This window comes from Polyodon spathula, chromosome 8, assembly GCF_017654505.1.
Source record: "Polyodon spathula isolate WHYD16114869_AA chromosome 8, ASM1765450v1, whole genome shotgun sequence".
NCBI lineage: Eukaryota > Metazoa > Chordata > Actinopteri > Acipenseriformes > Polyodontidae > Polyodon > Polyodon spathula.
This window is the reverse complement of record NC_054541.1, coordinates 40,910,998-40,937,865: the sequence shown is the minus strand read 5'-3', so window position 1 is coordinate 40,937,865 and position 26,868 is coordinate 40,910,998. Positions and strand designations below refer to the sequence as shown.

The 26,868-nt window shown below is 40.3% G+C and overlaps 1 protein-coding gene across 1 annotated transcript in view; it reads right to left on the bottom strand.

Moving 5' to 3' along the window:
* The window catches only part of LOC121319137 (dedicator of cytokinesis protein 4-like), an 84,828-nt gene that overhangs the window by 15,791 nt on the left and 42,169 nt on the right, over window positions 1-26,868 (bottom strand). Inside the window, exons 22-36 of the mRNA XM_041256318.1 lie at window positions 21,913-22,105; window positions 20,295-20,422; window positions 19,262-19,396; window positions 18,565-18,663; window positions 14,498-14,592; window positions 13,716-13,791; window positions 13,213-13,313; window positions 11,452-11,510; window positions 11,188-11,336; window positions 10,201-10,286; window positions 3,331-3,357; window positions 3,076-3,171; window positions 2,895-2,955; window positions 2,176-2,269; window positions 1,662-1,810 (exon numbers count right to left, since the gene is read on the bottom strand). Of these exons, the coding sequence (XP_041112252.1) occupies window positions 1,662-1,810; window positions 2,176-2,269; window positions 2,895-2,955; window positions 3,076-3,171; window positions 3,331-3,357; window positions 10,201-10,286; window positions 11,188-11,336; window positions 11,452-11,510; window positions 13,213-13,313; window positions 13,716-13,791; window positions 14,498-14,592; window positions 18,565-18,663; window positions 19,262-19,396; window positions 20,295-20,422; window positions 21,913-22,105 (1,548 nt within the window). The remainder of the gene's footprint in view (window positions 1-1,661; window positions 1,811-2,175; window positions 2,270-2,894; window positions 2,956-3,075; window positions 3,172-3,330; window positions 3,358-10,200; window positions 10,287-11,187; window positions 11,337-11,451; window positions 11,511-13,212; window positions 13,314-13,715; window positions 13,792-14,497; window positions 14,593-18,564; window positions 18,664-19,261; window positions 19,397-20,294; window positions 20,423-21,912; window positions 22,106-26,868) is intronic.

Genomic DNA, 26,868 nt, shown 5'->3' with positions numbered 1-26,868 from the left:
TTATCCCAAACACTATTTCATTCAGATTGCTAAATATATTTGAAGTGTGCTGACATTTTATTTGACTTTCCAATTGTTGGTGTTAGAAAAGCAGCACATATGCATTAACAGTTGTTGGGGAAGTGATATTCAGTACAATATTATGTATTATCACACACCTCTATTACCAACAAGTATGTGTAACAATTTTTCAGAAAAGTACAAACAAAGTAGAACCTATCATATCTCATCCCTTGAGCTACAATACCCACTGTTAACTGATGGACCTCTGGCACGTGTCATGTACACAGGCTGGTACCAACTGAACGGTACAGATGGAAACTGATCAATGGTTAATGTATTATGAGTCTGAAACAGTAAATTCAGCTCCAAGCAGGACAGAATAGATTCAGTTGCATATAAAAACCAGGTACCAGAGAAGACAAGTAGTGCTGCAAAAATACCTTTTACATGCTCGATGTCACTAAGTTCACATAAAACAGAACAAATAAGCAAGGAGTTAGTACAATTACTGTACCGTTCACAAGCTGTACTGTTATAACGTGTTTCACAACATCGGTGGCCTTCGAAAGCATTTGAGTGACCACTTCTTTTTTGTTCTTGGTTTTTGTTTTGTTTTTAACCCCATTTCTGTCTCAGATTATATATAGATATATTGTTTATAAATAAATAGACTGGTGGGTTACTTTAGAATGGACTGAGAATATATGGAATGCTGTTTTTGCATTGCTTTGTGCTTAATTTTGCACTTTGTTGCAGTCATTTTAACTGATTTCCTTTGTATAGTATACGTGCAGTACTGTACTGTGGTGTTTTAGACACGCTGCGGTAAGTGACATTGTACAATGCAGTATGACAACTCCCTGTGAGATATTATCACATATTCGATGGACCCCTGAACCAATTCAATCAGATATGGCAGGTTCTACTGTAAGTGGCCTTCATGTTGCTGCGAATAGCAAGGCCTAGACATGATGGATATAGTCCACTGGGTCTATTTTAATTATCTAAACAGGAGTGCACAAATGCAGTCCGACAGGACCACAGTACTCCAGGTTTTGCAAGTGTCATTTAATAATTCACTGACAGAACAAGTGAAATAAAAGTTTACCATGATACGTTTGCAGTTTTCCCATGCTTTTCTCATGGTTATACTAAGCAATTAACACAGTTCACATGCTTTGCCATTTTTAAAATATGCTTTACCATACTGCACTTCTCTGGGCTTTACAATGGTAACCTATGCTTTAACACACTTTGTTATATTTTTACTATGGCAAACTTCCACAATTAAATTTGTAAAATCTTTGAATGTTTTTAATGCACTGCAGTAAACATACAGTACCACAAATTTGAGTGAAATATTTTTTTTGACTTTACTATTTCACATTATACTGTACTTCTTTACACTGTCACTATCAGAAGCACATTATCTTCCTATGCTTATTATATATGACAGGAAGTGATGACATTCATCTCTGGCTCCTCTTTGCTCTGCTTTGATTTTTCTTTGTAATACAGCTCCTCAACACTGTGATAGTTGCTGCATTTTTTAGATATCACTCTCTTCTCTACCTCAAGGGCATTACAGTTTGTTTGCATGATTTTTCTGTTCTTTCTGCATGACTGACTGCAACTCAAACATAAAACAAACGACTTACTTTCCCCCTGTCAAAATTCTGAATAATGGTGAGATGCAGGTATTCTTTTCGCCGCCACTCAGTCTGCATAGGGTAATTGAGAAACTCTCTCAGAGGCCTGTCAGACCACTCGAGCAGCTCATCGTACAGTAAAAGTGTGTAGGCAGCCTCTGCAATATAGTAGAACAGTGTTAAAAACTGACCCTTGGCAATGTATGAATAATGCTTACTACTTGTTCTCATATCCCCATAAACACAGCACTAGAAATGTATCTTGGGTTTGCTTTGGTGCCACCTATTGACTTAAATGTACTGCGCCAATACAGTATATATTAATAATTTGTTTGTTTTGTAAAGCCCGAATTTAAGACTATGAGAAGACTGACAAAAACATAGTATCTCCCCCACCTTGAAGGGGTAGGTGTTAAAAAAAGATTTAAGTGGAACAAAATGCATTATTATTATTATTATTATTATTATTATTATATTATTATTATTATTTATTATTATTATTATTAATAAGTAAACATTTTACCTGTGTAGTTCTGTGCTTTCAAATGTAGATCATACAGTTTGTGTATATAACGTATATACATTTCTTCCTTGTTTAACTCTGTTTTGTAGAAATTCTACAAATAAAAGAAAAGTCCCATTTACTGCATTTTTTCCAATTACAGGAATCATGAGTTAAACAGCATTATTTCCTTAGGTAACAACTTCCCCAAAATACATTTAAACTATGATTAGCTTCTGACTAAAAATATATAGAACTGTTTGATAGGACACTGAAACACACTGAATTAAAAGTAATTATTTCTTATTTTTAGAAATGTTTTTAGCATGGTACAGACTACAATCAGAACTCTGAACAAGCCAATAGTCTGAACCAGTACCAGTGGGTTCTGATTGGCAAAAGTCTACTGCAGTTCTTTTGTGCCCTAATAAACACAATAAGACAATAAAAAATTTCCCAGATTGTGCCGTCTGACAAATTCTATCAGATGGCCAGCAGGTGGCACCTCTATCCTTAAATTCCTTTCACAGGTGGAACAACATTTCATACAATTTTCCATTTAAACTTAATTTTGTCTTTAAGGGATGTGTGCACTTAATTTTGTTTCAATCAGTCTGGTGTATTCCTAATAAAATGTGATTATGACTGCTGAAATAAAATGTTAACATTTGTCAAGATTGTATTACAACACATATCATATCTGTACAACAGTGTCAACTTTAAATTTAGGTCATACTAACCAGCAGACTAACTGTGCATCCGATCTTTTTGCCATCTACCTCCCCAACCTTCATACAGTCCCTAAAAAAAGACAAAGGTCAAATGAAATTGGGTCTGAATAAATAGGAAATGCATGTGTATAGAAGTGGTATTTTAAAATAAAGCTGTCAGGGCACACAGTGAAGGGGTCACACATTATACCTGTAATCTAACAGTCTTTCCATTAGACGTGTAACTGTGGCTATTAATGAAATCCCACTCTCTCTCCAGGTCTCCCTCTCGATTTTCTTCAGCAGGCTGCAAGGTAGGTACAGTACAATAACAACATTCATTTTTATCCATTATCTCCATGATGACCATTCCGCACATCAACAATCACAGTACCTCAAACACTCGCCAGTTATATGTATTCGTTCAAAACGATTAAAACAGCACAATTCTGCAACATTATCTTACCTAGGATACGGGCCAAACAGAGGTATTCTAATCCAGGAAGCATTGACAAAACAAATATATTTTTAGATAATCCAGGTTAAAACACAAGACACGCATATTAATTAAAAAAATACGTATATATATCATAGATATATATATATATAGATATATATATATATATATATATATATATATATATTATATATATATATAGAACATTTTACCATTACTAAACACTGCTCACCAATGCTTTAAAGCCCAGAGCTCAGCTTCATTAACTTCTATGTTAATTCAGGATATATTTCAAAAGCAATGCTGTGGATAGACTGTTCCATCCAGCCTTTGCTGTAGGTTGCTTGGTCCGATTGAAACTCGACCACTGGACTGAGGCTGAGCTAAAACAAGTTATTGGGTGCCAGGAAGCAGCAGTAATGTTTCATCAATGCTGTTGTTTTTTTTAAATATTAAACATTTCAAATGGAATTTTAAAATAAAATAAATGGCACAACAAATCTTCAACAGAAGGAGGAGAGGGGGGGTGTGTGTGTGATTATATTGCCAATGTTAATGGATTTTAAAAATATTTTTTAGCTGTCCCTTAGGATTACGTAAATGCATTTGTGGTTAGAAAGCATGAACATACAATGACTGTATTCAATTCAAAATAGTCACTTCACATTCACTTTATAGCCTTTTGTTCATTAATAAAATTAACTAGACCTGAAGCTGTTTTTGACTTAGTATTTTATTTATTTATTTTTAAATTGCAGCTATCCAGGAACACTGTACAGTAAAAGGGCACAAATAAAGAGAGGACATGAAAGCTGAACTAAACATTGCACAAGTAATACCACAGCACTTGCAATACAGCAGGAATATTTCAGACCATACAGTATGAGTGCATTTTGTTATGATCCTGTGATGAGTCAAAGGGGTTTCGGTCTGTGATTCAGCCTCCCGACAGTAGGTGGCATCAAACCAACTCGGGACTTCCCTTACCAAGATCTCGTGACCATGGCAAAAGTCATCTTTTGAGGGGCGGCACCTTGGTGAGGGGCGGAAGTACGAGTATGTAAATTCCAGCCACTGGAGTCAAGTGAAGGATAAGGACACGTGTCGGTTGGGGATTGGTGTTCCACTGACTACAGAGGCGGGACATTACATACTAAAGGGAACGTACTACTGTGTTCGGGGTTGGTCCGAAAGTAAAAGTAGGAGGAGTCACGGGTGAAGGGAGATACTGGTTTTGTGCAGCGGGTTTTTTGAAATACTAACATTTCTTTTGTCTTTTTTTTGTTTATGATCACCACGAAGACAAATTAAAGACGAGTCATCACGTTTGTTTTGGATTTCACCCCTGCACTCCTTCCCTCACACCATTTTGTTTTTCTTTTGTTATTTAATCCTTTTGTTGTGTATAGAAAATAAAAATAAATTATTTTATTTCTGTACACATAAATTACTGTCTGGACATTCCATTTAATACACTCTCGCCTCACACGTGGTGTCAGAAGTGAAAATGGATCCAGCTACAGTTTTGACAATGTTTAGGGAGCAGGAGGAGAAGCGAGAGGAGAGAGAGACACGGCACCTGGAACAGCTCGCCCAGTTCTTGGGACAGCTGGTAGAAAAACTATCAATATCAACATCAGAGAGAGCGGTTGTCCGGATGTTTGCAGCTCAGCCTAATCTTCAGAAGATGACCTCGGAAGATGATCCCGAGGCTTTCTTGATTACGTTTGAGAGAGTGGCAGAGGCTGCAGAGTGGCCTAGGGAACACTGGGCCATGAAATTGGCACCCTGCCTGACAGGGGAAGCTCAGGCAGCGTATCGAGCCCTGACGGCCACGAATGCAGGGGACTATGTTAAAGTTAAAGAAGCCATTCTCTCACGCCTCGGGATCACGGAGGAAACATACCGGCGCCGTTTTCGGGAATACCAGCTGTCCAAGGGGATGCGGCCCCGGGTTGCGGGACAATATCTTTTAGATCAGTGCACCCGGTGGCTGCGGCCAGAAGAACATACACCCCAAGAACTGGTGCAGAAAATAGTTATAGAACAGTTTGCGTCTATACTACCGCCAGGGAATCGAGAGTGGATTAAGAGGAATAGACCTACCACTCTCGAGGATGCCCTCCTCCTGGCGGAGGCCTACGAAGACGCAAACGAAGGTGCCGGGTCAGACCCCACTCCTGCCCCTAAACTAACTCGGACCAACCAACCAATGAAGCCCAGAGGGGGTAACCGGACCTTCAGACCATGGAGGTCAAGGTTAGCCCCATCCTGGGCGAGAGAGAATCCCCCTAACCTGCCGGTCGCGGACTCGCAGGACAGATTAACTCCGTTGATGCCTCCTAACCAAGTGTGCTACCAATGTAATGAGCCTGGACACATTGCCAGGAATTGTCCAGTAATAAAGGTGGACCTGGCGACAAGATCCTGGTCAGCAGTAACAGGTAGGAACACTGGGGAATGTCGGGAGGGCCCTTATCAGTTAAGAGTACAGGTCGGGGGAAAGAGTACTTACGCATTTGCGGACTCTGGGTGTGCACAAACATTGATTCGGCAAGCTCTCTTGGATGGGGTAGCCTGGGAGCCACAGGGTAAAGTGGCTATCTCCTGTATTCATGGAGAAACTCGGGTTTATCCCACCACTAAAGTTAGACTTATTGTAGGTGATTATTCAGCTTGCGTTAAAGTGGCTGTAGCGCAATGTTTACCATACCCTGTTCTCCTGGGAAGAGACTGGCCGTTTTTTGATCGTATTTTAGGTCGGGAAATGGTCTTAGTTTCTACCAGGGGACAATTAAAGCAACAGGAGAAAACAATTGGCGAGATTTTTCCGTTGCAATCCGACCTGTTTAACCCTAAAATCCGCCCAAGAAAAACAAAAAGAGAGCGTCGGGTGGAAAAATATGAGGGAACTCTGAGACGACAAGGGGAGGGGTCTGACACAAAAGTAAACCAATCGTTGAAACGGCAAGGAAAGGGAGTAGGTATTCAGTGTAACCGGGGCTGCGAGGTTACTGAGGTGGAAGGTCATGTAATAAAAGACACTCCTCTCTGTGTACCTAACCATTGGGACCGAGATATTGACTTGGGATATGAACAACAAAATGATCCCACGTTACAGTATGCTTGGAAACGGGTTAGATATATCGAGGGGAAGGATATGCAGGAAGGACAACCGGTGGTATTTCCGCATTTTTCTGTATCTGGGCACTTATTATATAGAATAACCCGGGCTCCCGGGACGGGACAGCTCGTAAAACAGTTATTGGTTCCTAGGCCTTTTCAGTCAGAAATCATGAGATTGGCGCATGACATTCCATTTTCAGGTCATTTGGGAACTGAAAAGACTCAGGAACGAATTCTGGCCCGGTTTTTTTGGCCTGGGGTTTATGGTCTGGTGCGGAAGTATGTATCGGAGTGTCCTGAATGTCAATTAGCTGCCCCTAAGTCAGTTCGCCCCGCACCTCTGGTTCCACTTCCAATTATTGGGGTACCGTTTGAAAGGATTGGTGTAGATTTAGTAGGCCCTCTGGAGGGAACAGAGTCAGGATATCGGTATATTTTAGTAGTAGTGGACTACGCAACGAGATATCCAGAAGCTGTTCCCTTACGCTCTATGAATGCAATAGCTGTAGCGAATGAATTGGTAAAAATATTCTCTAGGGTGGGAATCCCGAAAGAAATTCTCACTGATCAGGGCACTAATTTTATGTCAGACTGTATTCAGCAACTATATAAATTATTGAAAATTCGTTCAATTAGAACCTCAGTTTTTCATCCACAAACGGATGGGCTTGTTGAACGATTTAATCAGACTTTGAAAAATATGTTGCGCCGCTTTGTAGATCAAGAAAAACGCAATTGGGCTAAACTGCTTCCCTACTTGCTCTTTGCAGTTCGCGAGGTACCACAATCCTCAACGGGGTTTTCCCCGTTTGAGCTCTTGTACGGTCGGCAGCCGCGGGGTATCTTGGATCTCATAAGAGAAGGCTGGGAAGAACAGTCAAAGGAGTCTAAAAATGTAGTAAAATACGTGTTGCAGTTACGCGATCGCTTAGAATTAGTCGGTCGATTGGCACATGACAATCTCAAAGCGGCACAGCAGAAGCAGCAACAAAGCTACAATAAAAATGCAAGAATTCGGAACTTTCGACCTGGAGATAAAGTGTTGTTATTGTTGCCCTCATCGGAATCTAAGTTGTTTGCTAAATGGCAGGGTCCCTTTCAGGTTATTCGAGCAATTGGTAAAGTCAATTATGAGATCCGACAGCCTGGGCGTCGGAAAGAAAGTCAAATTTATCATGTTAATCTCCTGAAACCGTGGAAAGAACGGGAAGTCCATTTTATATCTCCTGTACAGGAGGGAGAGGATTTTGGACCCTCAATTGAGTCAGAGTCAGCAATTGAGGTCCCGATGGGGGAACAATTAACTCCTGATCAGCGTGAAGAGGTAAGCAATCTAATTAAAATGTTCAGTGATGTGTTTTCTAACGTGCCTGGAAGAACGCATTTGATCGAACATGCTATTATCACTCCGCCAGGTCTAAGAGTTAGACAGAGACCGTATCGCATTCCAGAGAGTCGGAGAGATTCTGTTCGAAGGGAGGTGGAGTGTATGTTGAAACTTGGGGTAATTGAACCTTCCCGAAGTGAGTGGTGTAGCCCAATAGTACCAATAGACAAGCCAGATGGGTCACTACGATTATGTATCGATTTTAGGAGGGTGAATGCTATCTCCAAGTTTGATGCATATCCCATGCCTCGAGTAGATGAACTCTTAGACAAACTGGGGCAAGCTCGGTTTATTTCAACTCTGGATCTGACGAAAGGATATTGGCAAATTCCATTAACGAAAGCCTCTCGTGAGAAAACGGCATTTTCAACCCCAGAGGGTCTTTTTCAATTTTGTACTATGCCGTTCGGACTTCATGGAGCGCCTGCTACTTTTCAGAGACTAATGGACAGGGTTTTACAACCTCATCGAGAGTATGCAGCTGCGTATATCGATGATGTAGTCATTTATAGTTCTTCCTGGAGAGAACATTTGACTAGATTAGAAGCCGTCTTACAGTCTCTGAGGAGGGCGGGGCTCACAGCGAACATGGCAAAGTGCGCTATTGGAAAAGAAGAAACTAAATATTTAGGTTTCATAATGGGTAAGGGTAGAGTGAAACCGTTGGTTTCAAAAGTCCAGGCTTTGTTGGATTCACCGGTACCTACCACGAAAACCCAGGTGAGATCACTGTTAGGGTTGGCTGGTTATTACCGCCGCTTTATTCCACACTTTTCCACTATAGCCGCCCCTCTCACTGATCTCACTAAAAAGAACGCTCCAAATAAAATTAAGTGGAGTGCAGAGTGTCAGACAGCCTTTGAATCTATTAAAACTAATTTGAGTCAGGCCCCAGCATTAATAAGCCCGGATTTCAGCCGAGAGTTCGTCCTGCAGACAGATGCATCGCAGACTGGTCTGGGGGCGGTTCTGTCCCAGGAGAGAGATGGTATAGAACACCCGATACTATACATCAGTCGGAAGTTACTGCCCAGAGAACAGAGGTATTCGGTAGTGGAGAAAGAATGCCTGGCAGTGAAATGGGCAGTGGAATCTTTAAAATACTATCTTCTGGGACGACCCTTTGTACTCATCACAGATCACGCTTCTTTAAAGTGGTTAGACACGATGAAGGATTCAAACGCTAGGATTACGCGGTGGTACCTGGCGCTCCAACCCTTCGCCTTTCAAATAAGGTATCGTGCGGGTAAGTTACATCAAAATGCTGATTTTTTTTCCCGGGAGGGAGGTAAAAGGGAAGGGTTAGAGGTTTCCGAGTGTTCCTTCGGCTCCACTCTGAGGGGTGGGATATGTGATGAGTCAAAGGGGTTTCGGTCTGTGATTCAGCCTCCCGACAGTAGGTGGCATCAAACCAACTCGGGACTTCCCTTACCAAGATCTCGTGACCATGGCAAAAGTCATCTTTTGAGGGGCGGCACCTTGGTGAGGGGCGGAAGTACGAGTATGTAAATTCCAGCCACTGGAGTCAAGTGAAGGATAAGGACACTTGTCGGTTGGGGATTGGTGTTCCACTGACTACAGAGGCGGGACATTACATACTAAAGGGAACGTACTACTGTGTTCGGGGTTGGTCCGAAAGTAAAAGTAGGAGGAGTAACGGGTGAAGGGAGATACTGGTTTTGTGCAGCGGGTTTTTTTTTTGAAATACTAACATTTCTTTTGTCTTTTTTTTGTTTATGGTCACCACGAAGACAAATTAAAGACGAGTCATCAGTTTGTTTTGGATTTCACCCCTGCACTCCTTCCCTCACACCATTTTGTTTTTCGTTTGTTATTTAATCCTTTTGTTGTGTATAGAAAATAAAAATAAATTATTTTATTTCTGTACACATAAATTACTGTCTGGACATTCCATTTAATACACTCTCGCCTCACAGATCCCTTTAATAGTTTTTTGAGCAACTCTGACTTCAAGACATTAAGGTACCATAAGAAAACTTTATGGAAATGGTAACACATGAGAAAAAAAGAAACATACAAGCATTTCCTTTATACTACTGCCTTCCTGTCCTGTCTTCATGCTTATTAACACAGTCAAGCAATAAAGAAATAACTGAATGCAATTGCTTTAATTCTATAATGTGATACGGTACAGCATGATTATGCAATTCAATTGCTCTAAATGCAAAGAGTTCATCGGTTAAATTTGAATGTTAGATTTGCAAACAAGTTAATACAATAATGAGACCTCTTAACTACATCACCAAATGCCAGTTGTTGCTCAGTAGTAGTCTAGTCTATGTCACATTTGTACTGTAATGGTACAAGCATTCCCTTAAAAGGGCGTTTGATTTCAAACTGCTTACATGCTGTTGAAGAGCTCCCGGTAAGTTTCATCCCCTCTTCCTTCCGACATCAAGCTGTCCAGCTTGTCTATAAGTTTGGCTTCCACCTGACAAGTATTGAAAGATGTCAATGTCAATTTATATTATTTTGGTCATATCTCTTTATTCTGATGCATGACAACTGTACCGATGTACTGATGAGCAACAGTAATGTCTAAGAGGAGTTCCACTTTTCTCTCTTGTTGATATATATAGTGTGCCCCTCTTAAGTGAGCAAAGGGAAGAAGCATTCAATCCGTTTAGTGTACATTTTTTGGTGTGAATGCCATGAATGACTCGGTGAATGAGTAGGGAGCACTGCACAGACCCATGCCTCTACCAGGGGGTCACTGCCTAGCCAAAAAACTGGATGTATTCTTTATTGCGATTCAAATCCATGTCCCTACTCAAGCAAAGCCATCTATAGCACTGCACTCTTGCCATTGCATATAGCAGGAATCGTTGTGTGCAGCTGTTTTAGAGGTCCCAGCTGTTAATTAGACATACAGTACAAGAGACATACTGTAACTGGCCAACAGGTGGCAATGCAACACATCTTGCCGCTGGCTGTGGGAGGAATGAGGGTGCAAGGAAGGGATTGTGGGTACTCCTGTGGGTGTTTTAGGGGGTTGTTTTTTTGTTTTGTTTTGGGTTTTTTTGCAGGATTTTTAGTGATGATCACAATTCACCTGTGTAAATGTAATGTCTATGGCTCAACAATTAGAAATTGATATATCTACTGCACACCACTGTTCATTGCCAAGATGACAAATAGTGGTGGCGAGATCTAACATCACCAATGAATGAGTCCTAGTTTGAGTCTGCGTGTGTTTAAAACATTTAACTATAATATATCCTCAACACCCTAGCACACCCAATTCACATTTAACAGACATATACGACTTTACTGTAGGTAAAAAGTATATTTTGTTATGGACAACTTTACTTGAAACCACTCATGACAAATACCTGTTTAAAGCTGCCGCTTCTCCTCTGTTCCCAGTCCATCATGTCGTGAAATATCGGGATCATCACGTTCCGCAGGTCTGGCTGAGGAACAAGTGTCACTTCCAGGAATGGACCGATCATTGCTGGAATAAAGTGAACCTTGTGCTCTCCTATAAAGAATTCATACATGTCACTATAAATGCAAATGCACATTACAACAAAATAAGAAGTTATTTTTAACTATAACTAAGAAATAACCAGGTTATCAAGTAACTATTGAGTTACCTAGATTCTGCCACATACTGAAGATCTCACAGCCCATCATGACCCTCATGTCCCCATATCTAAAATGAAAGATGAGCAGGTTACGAAAGTTTTCTGCTATATACAGTTGTAGTCAATGAATACCCCAATGGACATTTATAATTTCTAGAAATTTCTCAAAAATAAAGAATTTTACGAAAAATCTTTTGTAGCAAAAGATTTGAGGAAAAAGGTTACAAGAATATATGTCTACAATTATTTATTTTCAAAATGCTAATTCAAAAGTATTCATACCCTTTGATGCTATGATAGTATTGTCTACAAGGTGCTAGAAATTTCAATATGATAATGCAGAACCTAATTCTGGAAAATGCTGGATTGTAGGTGAACATTCTTAGAGAGTATAAAAGGATTAGGCATAGGATGATTGCTGTCATTACCAATAAGCTAATATGGCAGAAAAGTAAAGAGCTATCTGAAGACCTTAGCCCGAACATTATTTATTCTCATAAAGCTGGAGAAAGATACAAGAAGATTTCCAAGCATTTGAGTATCCCAATATCAACTATTGTTTCTATTATCAACAAGTACAAGACTCATGGTACTGTCACAACGCTCCCTCGGTCTGGAAGAAAGAAGGTTCTTTCACCAAGAACAAGTAGAAGAATTGTGAGGAAGGTTAATAACAATCTGAGATCCAAAGATATTAAAAGTGAATTGGCTGCAGGTGAGACTCAACCATAGGTAAATTTATTGCATGGAGAAGGTCTAAATGGTCGCAGGCCAAGGAAAAAGCCACTCGTAGGAAAACGTCACAAGGACAATCGCTTAAAGTTTCCAAAACAGCATTTGAATGATGGATATGAGTTCTGGTCAAAGGTTTTGTGGAGTTATGAAACAAAAATTGAGCTATTTGGTCACACTGATAGTCGTTAGCTTTGGAGAAAGTCTGGTGAGGCGTACACCATACCTACTGTCAAGCATGGAGGTGCTTATATCCTTCTATGGGACTGTTTTTCCTCTAATGGCACAGGAAATTGAGTTCCAATACATGGTAAAAGCATAGCATACCAAATTGGCCAATCATCTGCAACCCTCTGATACAAAACTTAGTTTAAAGCGCAACTGGACGTTAACATGACAACGATCCAAAGCACACATCAAAATCTACTTCAGAATGATTAAAGAAGAATAAAATCATGGTTGTATAATGGCCTAGTCAAAGTCCTGATCCAAATCCAATAGAGAATCTTTGGTATGAGTTGAAGACGGCTGTGCATAAGAGAAGTCCTTGGAATTTGAATGAACTGGAACAATTTTGTGTTGAAGAATGGTCAAAAATCACTAAAGAATCACGCCAAAAGCACATTGACAAATATCCTAATTAGTTTAAAATAGGTTATTATTGCTAAAGTGCCTCAACTAGATATTAATTTCATTTTCCTTGTCAGGGTATGGATAATTTTGAGTTAGCATTTTTGCAAAAATTGCTGAACTAAATAATTATAGATATCTATTTCTTGTAATTTTTTTCCTCATTCACAAAATCAAAACTTTTGCTACAAAAGATTTTTCCTTAAATTCTTTGTTTTTGAGAAATTTCCAGAAATTATACATTTCCATTGGGGTATGTAAACTTTTGAGTACAACTGTATATATATATATATATATATATATATATATATATATATATATATATATATATATATATAAATTTGCTAAATTTAAACTTAAAATCCATGTATAGTACTGTTGTCGTTTAGAAACAAAAAAGGCACTTACTTTTCTAACACCTTCTTCTTTTTGGAAGGTGAAAACATCTCGAGCTGAAGACATGGTTGGTTTATGAAGATGACTGAAAGATAATAGTAAGAATCCCAAACCTGCAACAAACAAACAACTACTAAATATGGTATAAAACTGTTGTGTCCAAAATCCACATAGGATACTTAAGCACTGTCAGTTGGTAAACCCGGTCTTCTTTCATGGATTGATGTTGCTTTGAGAAAATGTGTCCAATTGGCAGCAACTAACAAATATCTTTTAGCCTTTCTTGCTAAATTAGGAAATACTTATTCTGCATTTCTCCAAAATTTGGTCAAATAAATTCCACTACCACTTCCTTTTGCATATAGCTGATATCCCACCATTTCTGGAGCATAATTGTAAAAGCGACATTAAATGTACCCATTTTATAGAAACCAATAAATAAGTAACCATGTAATAATATAATACGCATTCCAGTATCCGTAACCATATACTATATAAGCATCCCAGTCTCCTACCTTGTAGTCAAAATTTTCATTCAGGAAACTTTTGCGCAGAGCGTCGGAGAGATACAACACTGTTGTGATGATTACACTATAGAAGAAAAAGAGATACATGTGGCCGATTTCTGTTTCATGCATAATATTATATTGGTGAAGCATACAAAAAACTACAAGAAATATAAAAGCCAGTTCTGTTATTCTACATGAAGACACAAAGGGTATACACCCTCTGTATTGGAAAGCTCTGCTTAGCCTTTCAGGGTTGAGTCTGGATGGGGATCATCTTCCCATGAGTCAGTGTTGGCAGGAGAGTGAAAGGAGGCTCTTGGCTAAAGAAGCGATCCTCCCATATTCAAAACCACATTAAACACTGTAACTGTTTCAATACAAGGGTTGCATTGAAAAAAAAACAAAACAGGTTATTCCACAATGCAGTATGTTCTAAAAACAACCAGGTTACACCAACATACAGTATTTATAAACTACACAAAAACACAGACACACACACAAAATAACCAGGCAGTAACAAGCAAGCATTTCAGTTCTAACTGGTATCATAATGTGTTGCCAGGTAACATTAATTTAATACATTTCAAATCTGTTGTCAAATTACTCTTGATAATACTTGGGGGTGGGGGAGGGGGTTGAGGATGACTGGCTCATTGTTAGCAATCCCTTTCCTGGTAGATTTAACACATTTTTCAATAGTTACATTTTTTTCCTCACAATGTAAGCACCCACGTTACATTAATAATTCTAGACTTGAATTCTAGAACATTCATTTCATACTGTCTTACTTGTTGGTCACCAATCGCATGACCGTCCAGTCTTTCGGAAACATTTCTGGCCTTATAAGAATCCGAAACACTGTAAAGATCTGCAGCAGGAAATCCTGAAAAAGGGAAAATAAAACTTAGAGAACAGTAGCAAGATACTGTAGACAATCAAGCAATCCTCTTTCTGAGGCTACTAGATTCCTTGGATTATATCTTGCATGTAAAAGGTCCTACGCATAATCGTGGCCATACTTTAGATCTGGTCATTTCATTGTTTTCCATTGTTTTCAAGGTTTATCTGCCAGTATCTACAAAGCTTGTGAACCGTACAAATTAAAACTTGAGTAACGAATTCTTCAACCGCTGTAGTTTTCTGATGTATTGAGCCGTTTACCACTCCCTGACTCCTTAGCAATAGATGAGTTGGTTAATACAAGCAACACTTCCTTAACTGGTATCTTAGATACCATAGGGCCAATTAAAACTTGGAGAGTGTTGAGACGACGCTCACCTTGGTTTAATGACATAACTCGTAAACTGAAATATGAGGGTCGTAAATTAGTACAGAGATGGAGGGCATCTAAACTGCATGTTCATTACATCGCATTGAAGGGCCATCTGGTTAACTACAGGAAGGCTCTGGCATTGGCTAGATTATATCATTCGAATTTCATTGAAACATAAAAATAATCCTAGATTTCTTTTTGCACCCTTGACATTGGCTCCTCTCTCAGCTGCAATGATTTTTATTTTTACTTTAAAAAAAAAAAAAATACAGGACATCAGAAATCAGATTACAGACACCTTCTATTAAGGAGGATTCCAGCACTATATTACCAATTAGAACTGTTAAGGCTACTATGGAGTCTTTTTCTTTGATTAATTTACAAGAACTGACAGGGCTAATCCATCATATGAGAGCTACCACATGCTCTCTTGATCCTATTCCTACAAAACTTTTAAAAGATGTTTCTGGTGCTATTAATAGCCACATTAAAAAAAATTATAAATGGTTCACTTTGCTCTGGTATAATTCCCTCGCACTTAAGGTAGTTGTGGTAATGCCAATGCTTACGAAGCACAATTACGTCCTGAATAACTATAGCCCAATCTTTCTTTGATAAGGTTCTAGAAAGATTTGTTGCAAATCAATTACAAAAAATTATAATTCTTAAATAGTGTATATGAGAAGTTTCAGTCTGGATTCCGTGCTTCACATAGGATCAAGACTGCCCTGGTCAGAGTTGTAAATGATCTGCTGATAAGCTCTGACTGTTTGATCCAAGTGCTGCCTATGATAGTGCAGACCACTCCATCTTATTGAATTGTCTTGAAAACACAGTGGGGCTGTCTGGTCTTGTCCTATCTTGGCTCAGATCTTATCTTTCTGGTAGACTTCAGTTTGTCTCTATTGGGGTAGTAAAAGCTGAAAGACCTGAAGTTGTTTGTGGTGTTCCACAGGGCTCTATTCCAGTTCCTTTGTTATTTTCACTGCATATGCTACTGTTAGGTGATATCTGCACATGTGGAGTGAACTTCTTTTGCTATGCAGATGATACCCAGCTATATCTGTCCTTAAAGCCTGGACATACTTCTGCTGGGGAGTTACTTGCTACTTGTCTTGCAGACATCAAGTGTTGGATGTCAAGGAATTATTTAATACTAAATTCAGATAAAACAGAGGTTATGCTAGCGGGCTCTCAGAACCAACAAAAAATGTGGGATTACATGAGCTTGACTGTAGTAATCTCTCATTAAATTTGAAACTAGAAATGAAAAATGTGGAGGGCATTTTTGATCCCGATCTATCATTTGAGACTTATGGTCGTGAAGTTACAAAAGTATCTTTATACCATTTGAGAAATATAGCCAAAAATTAGACCTATTATTTCTGTATCTGATGCAGTGAGACTAACGCATGCCTTTGTTTAATCTAGAACTGATTACTGTAATGCACTTCTATCTGGTATCCCAAAAGGTGTGGTGTCTCGCTTACAGCTCGTTCAGAATACCGGGGCTAACATTCTGACTAAAACCAGGAAAACTGAACATACTACCGCTGTTTTAAGCCTCCTTACACTGGCTCCCTGTGCAGTATAGAATATATTTATAGATTCTGCAGCTAACCTATAAAGCCCTAAATGGATTAGCACCAAGTTATTTGCAGGAGCTACTGACACTATCATCCAAATCGCACTCTTAGATCACAGGAAGCAGGGCTGCTGGTTACCCCGAGTGTCGACAAAATTAACAGGGGAGGAGGGGCTTTTTCATGCAGAGCACCTAAATTAGGGAATGCCCTCCGTTCTTTCATGAGGGAAGCTGGGACTATTACAGTTTCTCAGTCAAGACTGAAAACATACTTTTTTATAAAACGGCTTCCTTATCTTAATGGGTTTTAGTGTAACTTTTAAATTTCTGCTTTTTAAAATGTACAATTTAGTATGTAGCAGTTGTGTGTGTGAGACGTGCCTGGGGACCTTTATATGAATGTATTGTATTGTGCAAATGTAAATGCTATTTTTTAAATGTACTATACAGTGCTTTGTGGTACTTTCATAGGAAAAGTACTATATAAATGCATAAATAAATAAATAAAATACAGTATATTCCCAGTCATGGCTGTAAACAGCATAATGGAGCTATCATTATGATGAAAGAGTAAAACCCAATAACCTACTGTACATGTCAAACTGATGTTCACAATTGTGTAAGCAGTTCTCTAGACATATGTAAAATATGTAAGTTAGACAAATGATCTTATGAACACAAGTACAAGTTGTATTTTATGCCTCCACAGTGATGAATTATAAGTAACACACTGATCTATAGCTTTGGTTGGAAGTTGTATAGTGGATTTCCAAACCATTATTATGCTAACAGAAATAACTTCATTCTTGTGGACTACACTTCATCGTGCTGTCATCATATCAATAGAAAGCTATACTAAGTAAGGTTTTGTAATTCTTGCTGATGTGTAACTATAGTGAAATTATCTTTTCAGGAGTAAAGAAAAGAATGTAAATGTCAAAAAGCAGGACCAAGGATTTTATAATTGCGGCTTAACTCAAATGAATATAGATATGTTAAAGTTATAATTATATTGTCCTACTAAATAGGACATATACTAGACTGATCTTCCTTGTGTCTAGGAATCTTTACAACTGGAACCTTCACCTGACAATCTAACAGCAGATTCACAGTGATATAACCAGTGGCTGTTAAACAAACTGGGATTCCTCAGTATCATTTGTCAACAGGGAAGTCTAAGAGCCTTTTTCACAGAGGACACTCTTTACATGCTGGTTTAGTCATGGAAACAATGTCATCTGTGCATTACATTGAACAACAATGTACAGTAAGGTCAACATTGCAACATTAACCAGCAGTTTTTTCTTTTATATTAAAGCCTATAAATCTAAGCTATAAGGTCGAATTGTGTATGGTTAAGATTACAGTTCCTGTCCATGCACATTTTGTCATTGAAAACCACTGTTTCAAATGAAATATTAAGTAGATTTTATCTTCACAGAAAAAAATTAAATTATGAATACAAATTCATAAATATGAAATCAGGGACTTACATAATACAATTCTTTTTAATATGAAAGAATCCTGCCCAGTAGAAGTCATAGCATTTTTATGAATAATTGTATTGTTATATTTAGCATTGATTGCAGCAGGCATCAGCGATAATCACTTCTGAGGGCAACATCAAATTAAAGTCATATAATACCAGTACATAACATCAGAACGTTTAATCCATCAACCAAGATGCTCTGTTGCAGGGCATTACCACATTCAGATAAATTTGCTCCAAACAGCAAAGACATTAAAAATACATACTGTATCTTCCTCATGTGGTCAGCTTCCAGACAGTAATGCCATCTTATCAAGGTTCCAGTGTTTAAGTAACACCTCAACAATGTACAGTATAAGGATTCATTCTGTACACCACTGCTCGCATGCTAATCAGCGACATGTGATGCTTATGTTAACAACAAACATTAAAACCACACACCAGACCAATTATTTTACTGTAACGCTGTCTCGATAATCATGTCCGTCGTGTACTCATACATGCTTACCCTCAGTGCTTCTTTGTTTGTAAAGCCTTCTAGAAGCTTTTGGTAGTGTTTATCCGTCATTAGTCGGAGTAGAACCAGCAGACAGGCCACAAATTCACCCTAATTAACAGAAAGAACAAGCCAGTCAGCATTGAAAAACACTGTGGAATTCTTGAAAAATAATATGTGAAATAAATAAAATGAGCAAGTCACATATTTGGATCCCAAGCAACACAATTTCCAGAGACAAAATCGATGTAACCCGACAATGTAAACCAGCCTTTTTTAACGAACACATTTTTTTTTTTACTGTTACTACTCAGACAATTACAAAACTAAAAAGGGAGAATTAATCATAATAAAATGGTAAATTCAATTAAAATAAAATGTAAATTTCCCTGTTATATGAATCAAAAACTAAATGTGATCTGGGCATTTTGGAGATTTTGTTTACATTTTACTAATGCAGTAGCAGGTTTAAACCGTGTTTAAATATTTTATTTAATATCATTGAAAAAAATAAAAGGGAAATACATACTGGTCAGTCCAGCAATATGTGGCTAACTACTATGCTTTCTTAGACATCGCCAGAGGTTTTTTTGGAATGTATATGGGCTGGTATGTTAGGAGAGAAGTTCATTTGTATTATCTTTTTGAGGGTATGTACTGACCAGCCTCATTCCTTCCAGGAAAACCTTAAAAAGATATGAATCCTTACTGTGACATCCTGGAACTGCAAACGTAGGGCAGTTCCAGCCAGCTGTGGTTGGTTGGTGATTTCTAATATGGTTCTTAGCAACACACCCAACAGGCTTTCCACAATTATATCTATTTCTTCAGAGACTGATGTTTCCTAGGCAACACAAAAAAAAGAAAGAGATCAATGAGAGAGTACATTTCTTTTAAGTAGAATTAGATGGAAAGCCTGCTAAACATGTACACAACTTTTACATACTTATACTGACAGTCGTAATACATTTTGAACAGCTCGATTATGTAAAAAAGGTGATGCAGGCAGCGCTGGTGTTCAGCTGTCGCAGTTTCCAGCAGGTCTTCATTTTAAATGTCAGCAGCGGCTATTTACTCTATGTATGGTTGTGTGAATAACTGACATCCTTGTTGTGCAAACCAAGCGAGTCTGACAAGCATTTAAGCTTAAACTAAAACAAGGTCACTTCCAAATGTTAGGTACTGTTTCAACTAGCAAGAATTTGAAAAAAAGTATTATCATTTCATCCCTCCCTTTATAAGTTGCAGAGCCGCATTTTGTATGTATATTTTTTATATATACTGTATATAATTGATGTGTTTCATACAATTTTTAACATTTATTTGGGTCATGCCTACTCAAGGAAGCCTATCTGGTTGCGGGTGCTGTATTATATTCCACCTCCTCCCATCTGCTCTGTTCAATTTTCCAGCACAGAACGAGGCTCATATTAGAAACTAATAAACTAAAAGAAATAAGCACCAACACGTTTACATGTACACTATGTGTGGAATGGCAGCTTGGGTTTGTGGGGACAGTAAATAAGTGGTTCACAGGAACTAAGGGGTTTCTAGAGCTAACAAACCATAAAAATGTGGCTTTTAAAATGCTGAAAAGATTATAATTAGGTTCCTGCAACTAAGCCTAGTGGTTTGGTTTGCTTAAATATCTTTATTTGACTGGTAATTCTATGACAAAAAAAAAAAAAAAAACATGGCTCAAATAAACAACATTCAAATTTGAAATAATTCTAGATACTTACTGTGCTATCTTTTTTGATGAGAGAAAACATACTGCCAAGGATATGTGCACACATGACAAGGTCCTTTTGCTCCTGCAAATGCATTTGGAGGTGATGCAAAATCACTGGTAGCAGAATGCAGCGGGAATCTAAAACAGCAATGTGACAGGAATCTTTAAAAAAAACAATACCAATTGGACAAACGCCACTTCAAACTGGTATACTGTGCAAAGCTAACACTCTATTACCTTAATAACAGCTGTTGCATATTGCAGAAAATGATCAGGTTTGCATCTGTACATACGTAAGAGAGTGACACTTAAAAGTCAACATCAACATTTTGAATACTTAACAAATCTAAGTTTTCTCAATGGTGTGATATACATGCAGACATTTAGCCTGCTTTAGTTTAGTGAATACAGTCCTGGTGACTGCTTTATCAGGCCCTGTAACATGAAACTGCAGGAAACATCCTGAGGAAATGCTGCTGTTTTTAAAACAGTTTCACACTGCAGTTGTGAAATAAATGTAACCTTTTGGCTTCTGTATGTATTAAATATATTCTACATTACTTTTGAATTATCAAAGCAATACATCTTCTGTTGCATTATATTCAGCAAGTAGATTACAAACACACACACACACACACATATATATATATATATATATATATATATATATATATATATATATATATATATATATATATATATATATATATATATATATATATATAGGTATATAGTTCTTCCTGAGGGCCCTTTAGTTTCCCACTATGAGCCACTATGCAGTCCAGATTGTTTTATGAATCAGTCAAGAAAGCACTGTGTTTGAAGTCCATAGTGCAGAGTTATTAAGGTTTTGGCACAGAACTGTCCATCTGACTTTTCCACTGCAGCATAGAATTCTCAGAGGGGTCCGTTGAGTTAGTTGGAATTTTAAGAAGACAGAAAACACTAAAAGCAACATTTTTATGACGATTTTAGTGTTTGTAGCATCTTTGTTTTGTGGTATGTTTTGTAATAAATGTCTTGTTATCCGCCATTTTGCCTTGTTGTGTGAAGAGATGAAGGATGTTCGGTGTAATGATGAAATTTGAGAGAGTTTGTACAAAAACTAATGACCGTAAGCAGCATCACAGGGGCAATAGTTGGATATTTTGTGATGAGGTTTTAACCAATCACATGCCAGCATTTCTAAGGACTGATTTATATATATATATATATATATATATATATATATATATATATATATATATATATATATATATATATATATATATATATATATTTCATTTTAATGGTGGTTCTTCGCAAGACGTGGAAACTTTAAGCTTTAAGGTAATGTTTATGAACTTTAACCACATTGGATATTGAAAGTCACACCAGGAAAACATTATAAAATACAGATACAACATATTGCTTTCTATCTTTTGTGCCAAGCTTGACTATTAACTTGGTGTTCTACATTTTTTTTGTACACCTGCTATTATGTGTGTGCTCTTTGTTTTGTAGGTCATCTGTTGACCACATGCACGTAAACATTTTTGTAAATGCAGCAAGATTAATAGCAAAGTCCAACTGGCATCTTAAACAGATTTATTGCAGCTATTGCCTAATACTCAGAAATAGTTCCATACCAGGGTTGCTATACAGGTGGCTCTCCACCGTTTTTGCAATGCACTGCAGTTTGACAGCTTCCAAGGAGCAATCTGCATGCGTGACTGCTGGCAAGCTGCCCAATGTGTCTCGTATAAAGTTAGCCACTTCCTGTACACTAAATAGCTTCAGCAGTTCACAGTAGACAGATGGAAAGGTATTCAGAAATACTGCCTACAAAACAAAAGAGAAAACCAAGTTAAAGAACAAAATATATAGCTCTGTTATATGGTAAATACACTCAAACTTTCCAGATTTTAAAATAGGGGTTAGAGATTGTTAACATGAGTTGGACTTTTTGATAATTTAGAGCAGCATTCAGGTGGTGGTCTCCTATGTACAGAAGTTTGATTGACTTGTGTCATAAAAGAGGGAAAAACTAAAAGGATTAAAAGCAGTGTATTTATGTGATTTAATCTACTCCTTTACAGTATTTACTCTGATTGCGCTTCCTAAAATACAAGCAATTTCCCTCCACTACAAAATGGTGTTGAGATATCAGAAGAATGTGTCCAGGGGTAGCAATCATTTTAAACCCATTGCTTCATTCATCGTGTTGACTTCTTTCATTTGGCTTCCACTAAATTTCAGATGCAATCACTACCAAACACCGGAGGATGATCAAGGCCAAATTTCAGAGAAGCCCCAAGCTAGCTTGAATCTTTCTGCAGAGTGAATTGGCATGGTTGTACAGATTTAAAATGATATCCAGATAGAATAAATTTCTAATCCTGAATGTGCGATGCAAGAGAGCAGATCTCCTGTGTGATGGAATTAATGGTTTCCCACTAATCCTGTCACAGAAATCTCAAATCATTACAGAATTGTTTCCACATAGCTAGATGTTGATAATTGCATTGCCCTAGTAAACTCTTGCTGAGGGGGAAACGATGCAGTTGCAGACCCATCCAGTTAAATTATTTATACAGGGCGAGACAAGATGTAATAAAGAGTATGGACACACTGAATAATACATCGTGATCAGTCTTCTCACAGCAAAGCAATTTTTGGTGTCACTATTGCTTGATCTCCATAAATCTCCCAGTGAAGTTAAATACAATAAGAGACAATTTTCATATTTCAGCAATTCATTTTTTTAAATCAAAACGTAAAAAGTCTAGGAAACAAAAAGTTATCCATTTTTTATATTATTATTATGAAGGCCCCTCCAAATCCTACCCTATGCCTCAATGTGGCGGAAGGGTGGCCCTGGGTGTCTGCCGGCAATGTACAGCAGGGAACAATCTCCAGCAAGTCCAACCAGGCTGAGAAGGCACTAGACACCCAGCTAAATAGGGAGGTACCGGTCATAGAGGCCCAGCAAGCCAAGGGCCGGTCAAGCATCAGCTACGACAGCGAAACAAACGGGCCCCAGTACCTTGCACGTCCCTGCGCCCATTCTACGGCAGCGGAGCGATCAGGCCAAGGACGAGGGGCTGCTAAGAATCTCAGGTAGTAGGCCGTCTTCAGGAAACCGACCACGGAAACGGATCACCAACCTCGACATCGCCACCTTCAACGCCAGGACCATGTCGAGGGAAACCGACCTGGCAACCATCATCGCCGAAAAGGCCAACATCAGGTGCGACATCCTCGGCTTGTGCGAGACGAGGCGTCGAGAACCGCTGCATGTGCGCTGGGAAGACGGGTCGACAGTCGCTCTAGGCGCCGGCGAGGGGAACAGGACTGTCGGCGGCGTCGGTTTCATCGTCTCCAAGCGATGGGCGCCTTTCATAGACGAGGTCTACCTGACCAACTCCCGAGTCGGTGTGCTCACACTGCTGCTGCCCAACAAGACAACCATCCGCATCATGCAGGCCTACGTGCCAACGGCAGCTGCAGACAACGACGACATTGAGCTGTTCTACGAGGCTGTCGAAGCGGCCAACGCCCATCGAGCCACATACCACATCCTGATGGGCGACTTCAACGCCAAGGTGGGCCGGGGACTGGACAATGAGCAGTTCATTGGCCCGTCCGGCAGCGACGACCGGAACGAACGGGGCGAGCGGCTGGCAGCACTGGCCGAGTCCAACCGGCTCTACATCGGCAACAGCTTCTTCCAGAAGCGCCTCGGCCGCCGCTAGACGTGGCTGTCACCCAATGGGGCGACCAAGAATGAGATCGACTACATCCTCTGCAGCCACCGCCACATCCTCCAGGACGTCTCGGTCATCGGGAAGGCGTTCTGCACTGGCAGCGACCACCGACTGCTCAGGGCCAAACTGGCCATCGACGCCAGCATTGGCAGCCAGCAACAAGACACAGCGACAGCGGCAGTCCACCACCGACCTGACCGTCTTCAGGCACATCGTCAACAACACCAACTGGTCGCAGACCGACGACGAGTATGGCCTACTCTGCAAGCTGATCCAGGCGCGGCTCAAAACCGACCTGGAGCAGTACAAGAACAAGCGCCTGCTAGCAGCCGCCGAAGAGCGAAAGAGCCTGAAGAAGTGCAGACGGCTGATGCAGCAGAAACGCGGCCAGATTCCGGCATTGAAGATAGCCGACGGGCGGACGACCAGATCCCGATTGGGCACCGAGGCCGAATGCAGCCACTTCTACTGCGACCTCTTCGCTAGCAAAGTCCCAGTCGAACCACCCGACCTGCAACACGACACACTGCCAGCCATTCCGCCGGTGCTTATCAGCGAGGTCCAATATGCGATCGAGAAGACCGAGAAGGACCGAGCGCCCGGGCTGGACGGCATCGAGATCGAGCTGTTCAAGGAGGGCGGACAGACGCTATGGGCAGCCTTGGCCAGCCGTTTCAGTCGCTACTTTGCGCAAAGAAAGATCCCGGACCAGTGGAAGATGGCCAGGACAGTGCTGCTGTATAAGAAGGGCGACCGCGAGCAGCTCAGCAACTACCGGCCCATCTGGCTCCTGTGCACCACTTACAAGATCTTCACCAAGGTGCTGCTCAACCGACTGGCCAAGCAGTTAGACGAACAACAGCCACCCGAACAAGCTGGCTTCAGGGCCGGCTACAGCACCATGGACCACATCCATGTGCTGAACCAACTGCTGGAAAAGAGCCGCGAGTACAAGAACCCCTTGGTGTTCGCCTTCGTCGACTACGAAAAGGCCTTTGACACAGCCGAGATGAACGCCGTGCTACTCGCCCTCCAACAACAGGGCATCGGTAACGAGTATATAGCCCTCTTGCAGGAATTGAACAGTGGCCGCACCACCGACATCAACCTATTCGACCGACCACTGCGCATCACAGTCGGCCGTGGGGTCAAGCAGGGTGACCCGATATCGCCCAAGCTTTTCACCGCCTGCCTGGAGCACGTATTCCGTCAGCTCAACTGGGACAACACTGGCATCAAGATCAACGGCCGATGGCTCAACCACCTGCGCTTTGCCGACGATATCGTTCTGATCGGCAGCTCGGTGGCCGACATGCAGCAGCGACTAACTGAACTCAACCAGGCTGGTGCCACAGTCGGCCTCAAGATCAACACGGCCAAGACCAAGTGGATGTGAAACGCACAAGTCGCCAACAACACCATTCACATCGGCCAGAACCAAATCGAACAGGTCGACAGCTACATCTATCTGGGCCAAGAACTGACGATGGAGCACAAGAACAGCCGCGAGCTAGCGCGCAGACGGAAGGCCGTCTGGATCAGCTACGCCTCCATCGCCGAGATGGTCAACAACATGGACAAAAACATGACCCGGCGCGCCAAATTGTTCAACTGCTCCGTGCTGCCGGCGATGCTTTATGGCGCAGAGACATGGTCGCTGACTGCGGCCGACCGGCTGAAACTGGCCGTCACCAAACGGGCGATCGAGCGCTGGATGGTTGGCGTCAAGCGGACGGACCAGATCAGCAACAAGCAGATGCGGCAGATGACCAAGGTCAAGGACGCGGTCGAGTTGGCCGACAAGTCGAAGAAGCGCTGGGCCGGCCACCTGGCAAGGAGGACCGACGACCGATGGACACTGGCCGTGACTGAATGGCTGCCACTCGACATCAAAAGACCGCTCGGTCGTCCAGCCACTCGGTGGAGAGACCAGCTCCGACAAGAAATGGGACGGAATTGGATGTGCCTGGCATGAGACCGAAAGGCTTGGGTACTCCGCTGTGGTCTGCGTCGACCAGACTAATAGCTGGCGACGATTAACAGACCGATTGACGATTGACGATGAAGGAGCTTTACCCATAACTTGGTGTTATTTACAAGACCCAAATTGGGTAAAAGACCTTATTTTCTCAAACCCAAATGTTTTGGGTCCTCATTGTTACACTATTACTAATATTTTGATACTATTACTAATAATACTAACACTATATATTTTTTGCAAACCCATTGCTCTGCCTTGCCTTGTTCTGTTAAAAGGCAATGGTTCTGAAATGTGGGTATGAGGTCAGGGTTCTCTGCAGGCAGTGAAAAGGCATAGTTGCTTTACCCTGCTAAAGCAGCCCCCATCCAGCTTCCTGAAATATAGCTCATCTACTATATCAGTTTAACCTCTGCCTCTCTGGATTTTTTTAATCGGGTGCTAGACAGGTCCAATTATGATAATAGGGACTGCCAGAATTCATTTTAAAGATCCTACAGAAAAGTGACAGAAATACCTTGACCAATCTGACCTTGGTTAGATTCCAATCAGGCACATTGTCCATCTAAAATCTGTCACCAAAATGGCTTTAACTGAAGGTTACCTAACACACTTAAAGAGTAAGGGGCGTCAAAATACATTTTCTTTTTCCTTTACTGTTCAATGTCCTTTTTTATGACATGTGATCATTTGGAGTGGTAATTTAAATTACTTTCTGATATTATCTGTGTTAAAATACAAGCACAGCACTTCAGTTCTAATTGCCTCCCATAGACATATATTAGGCTGGCATGACCAGCCAAAGGGTCCTTATATTAGTAAGCACCAGCAGCATCTAGAGCAGCAAAAAGAATAATAAC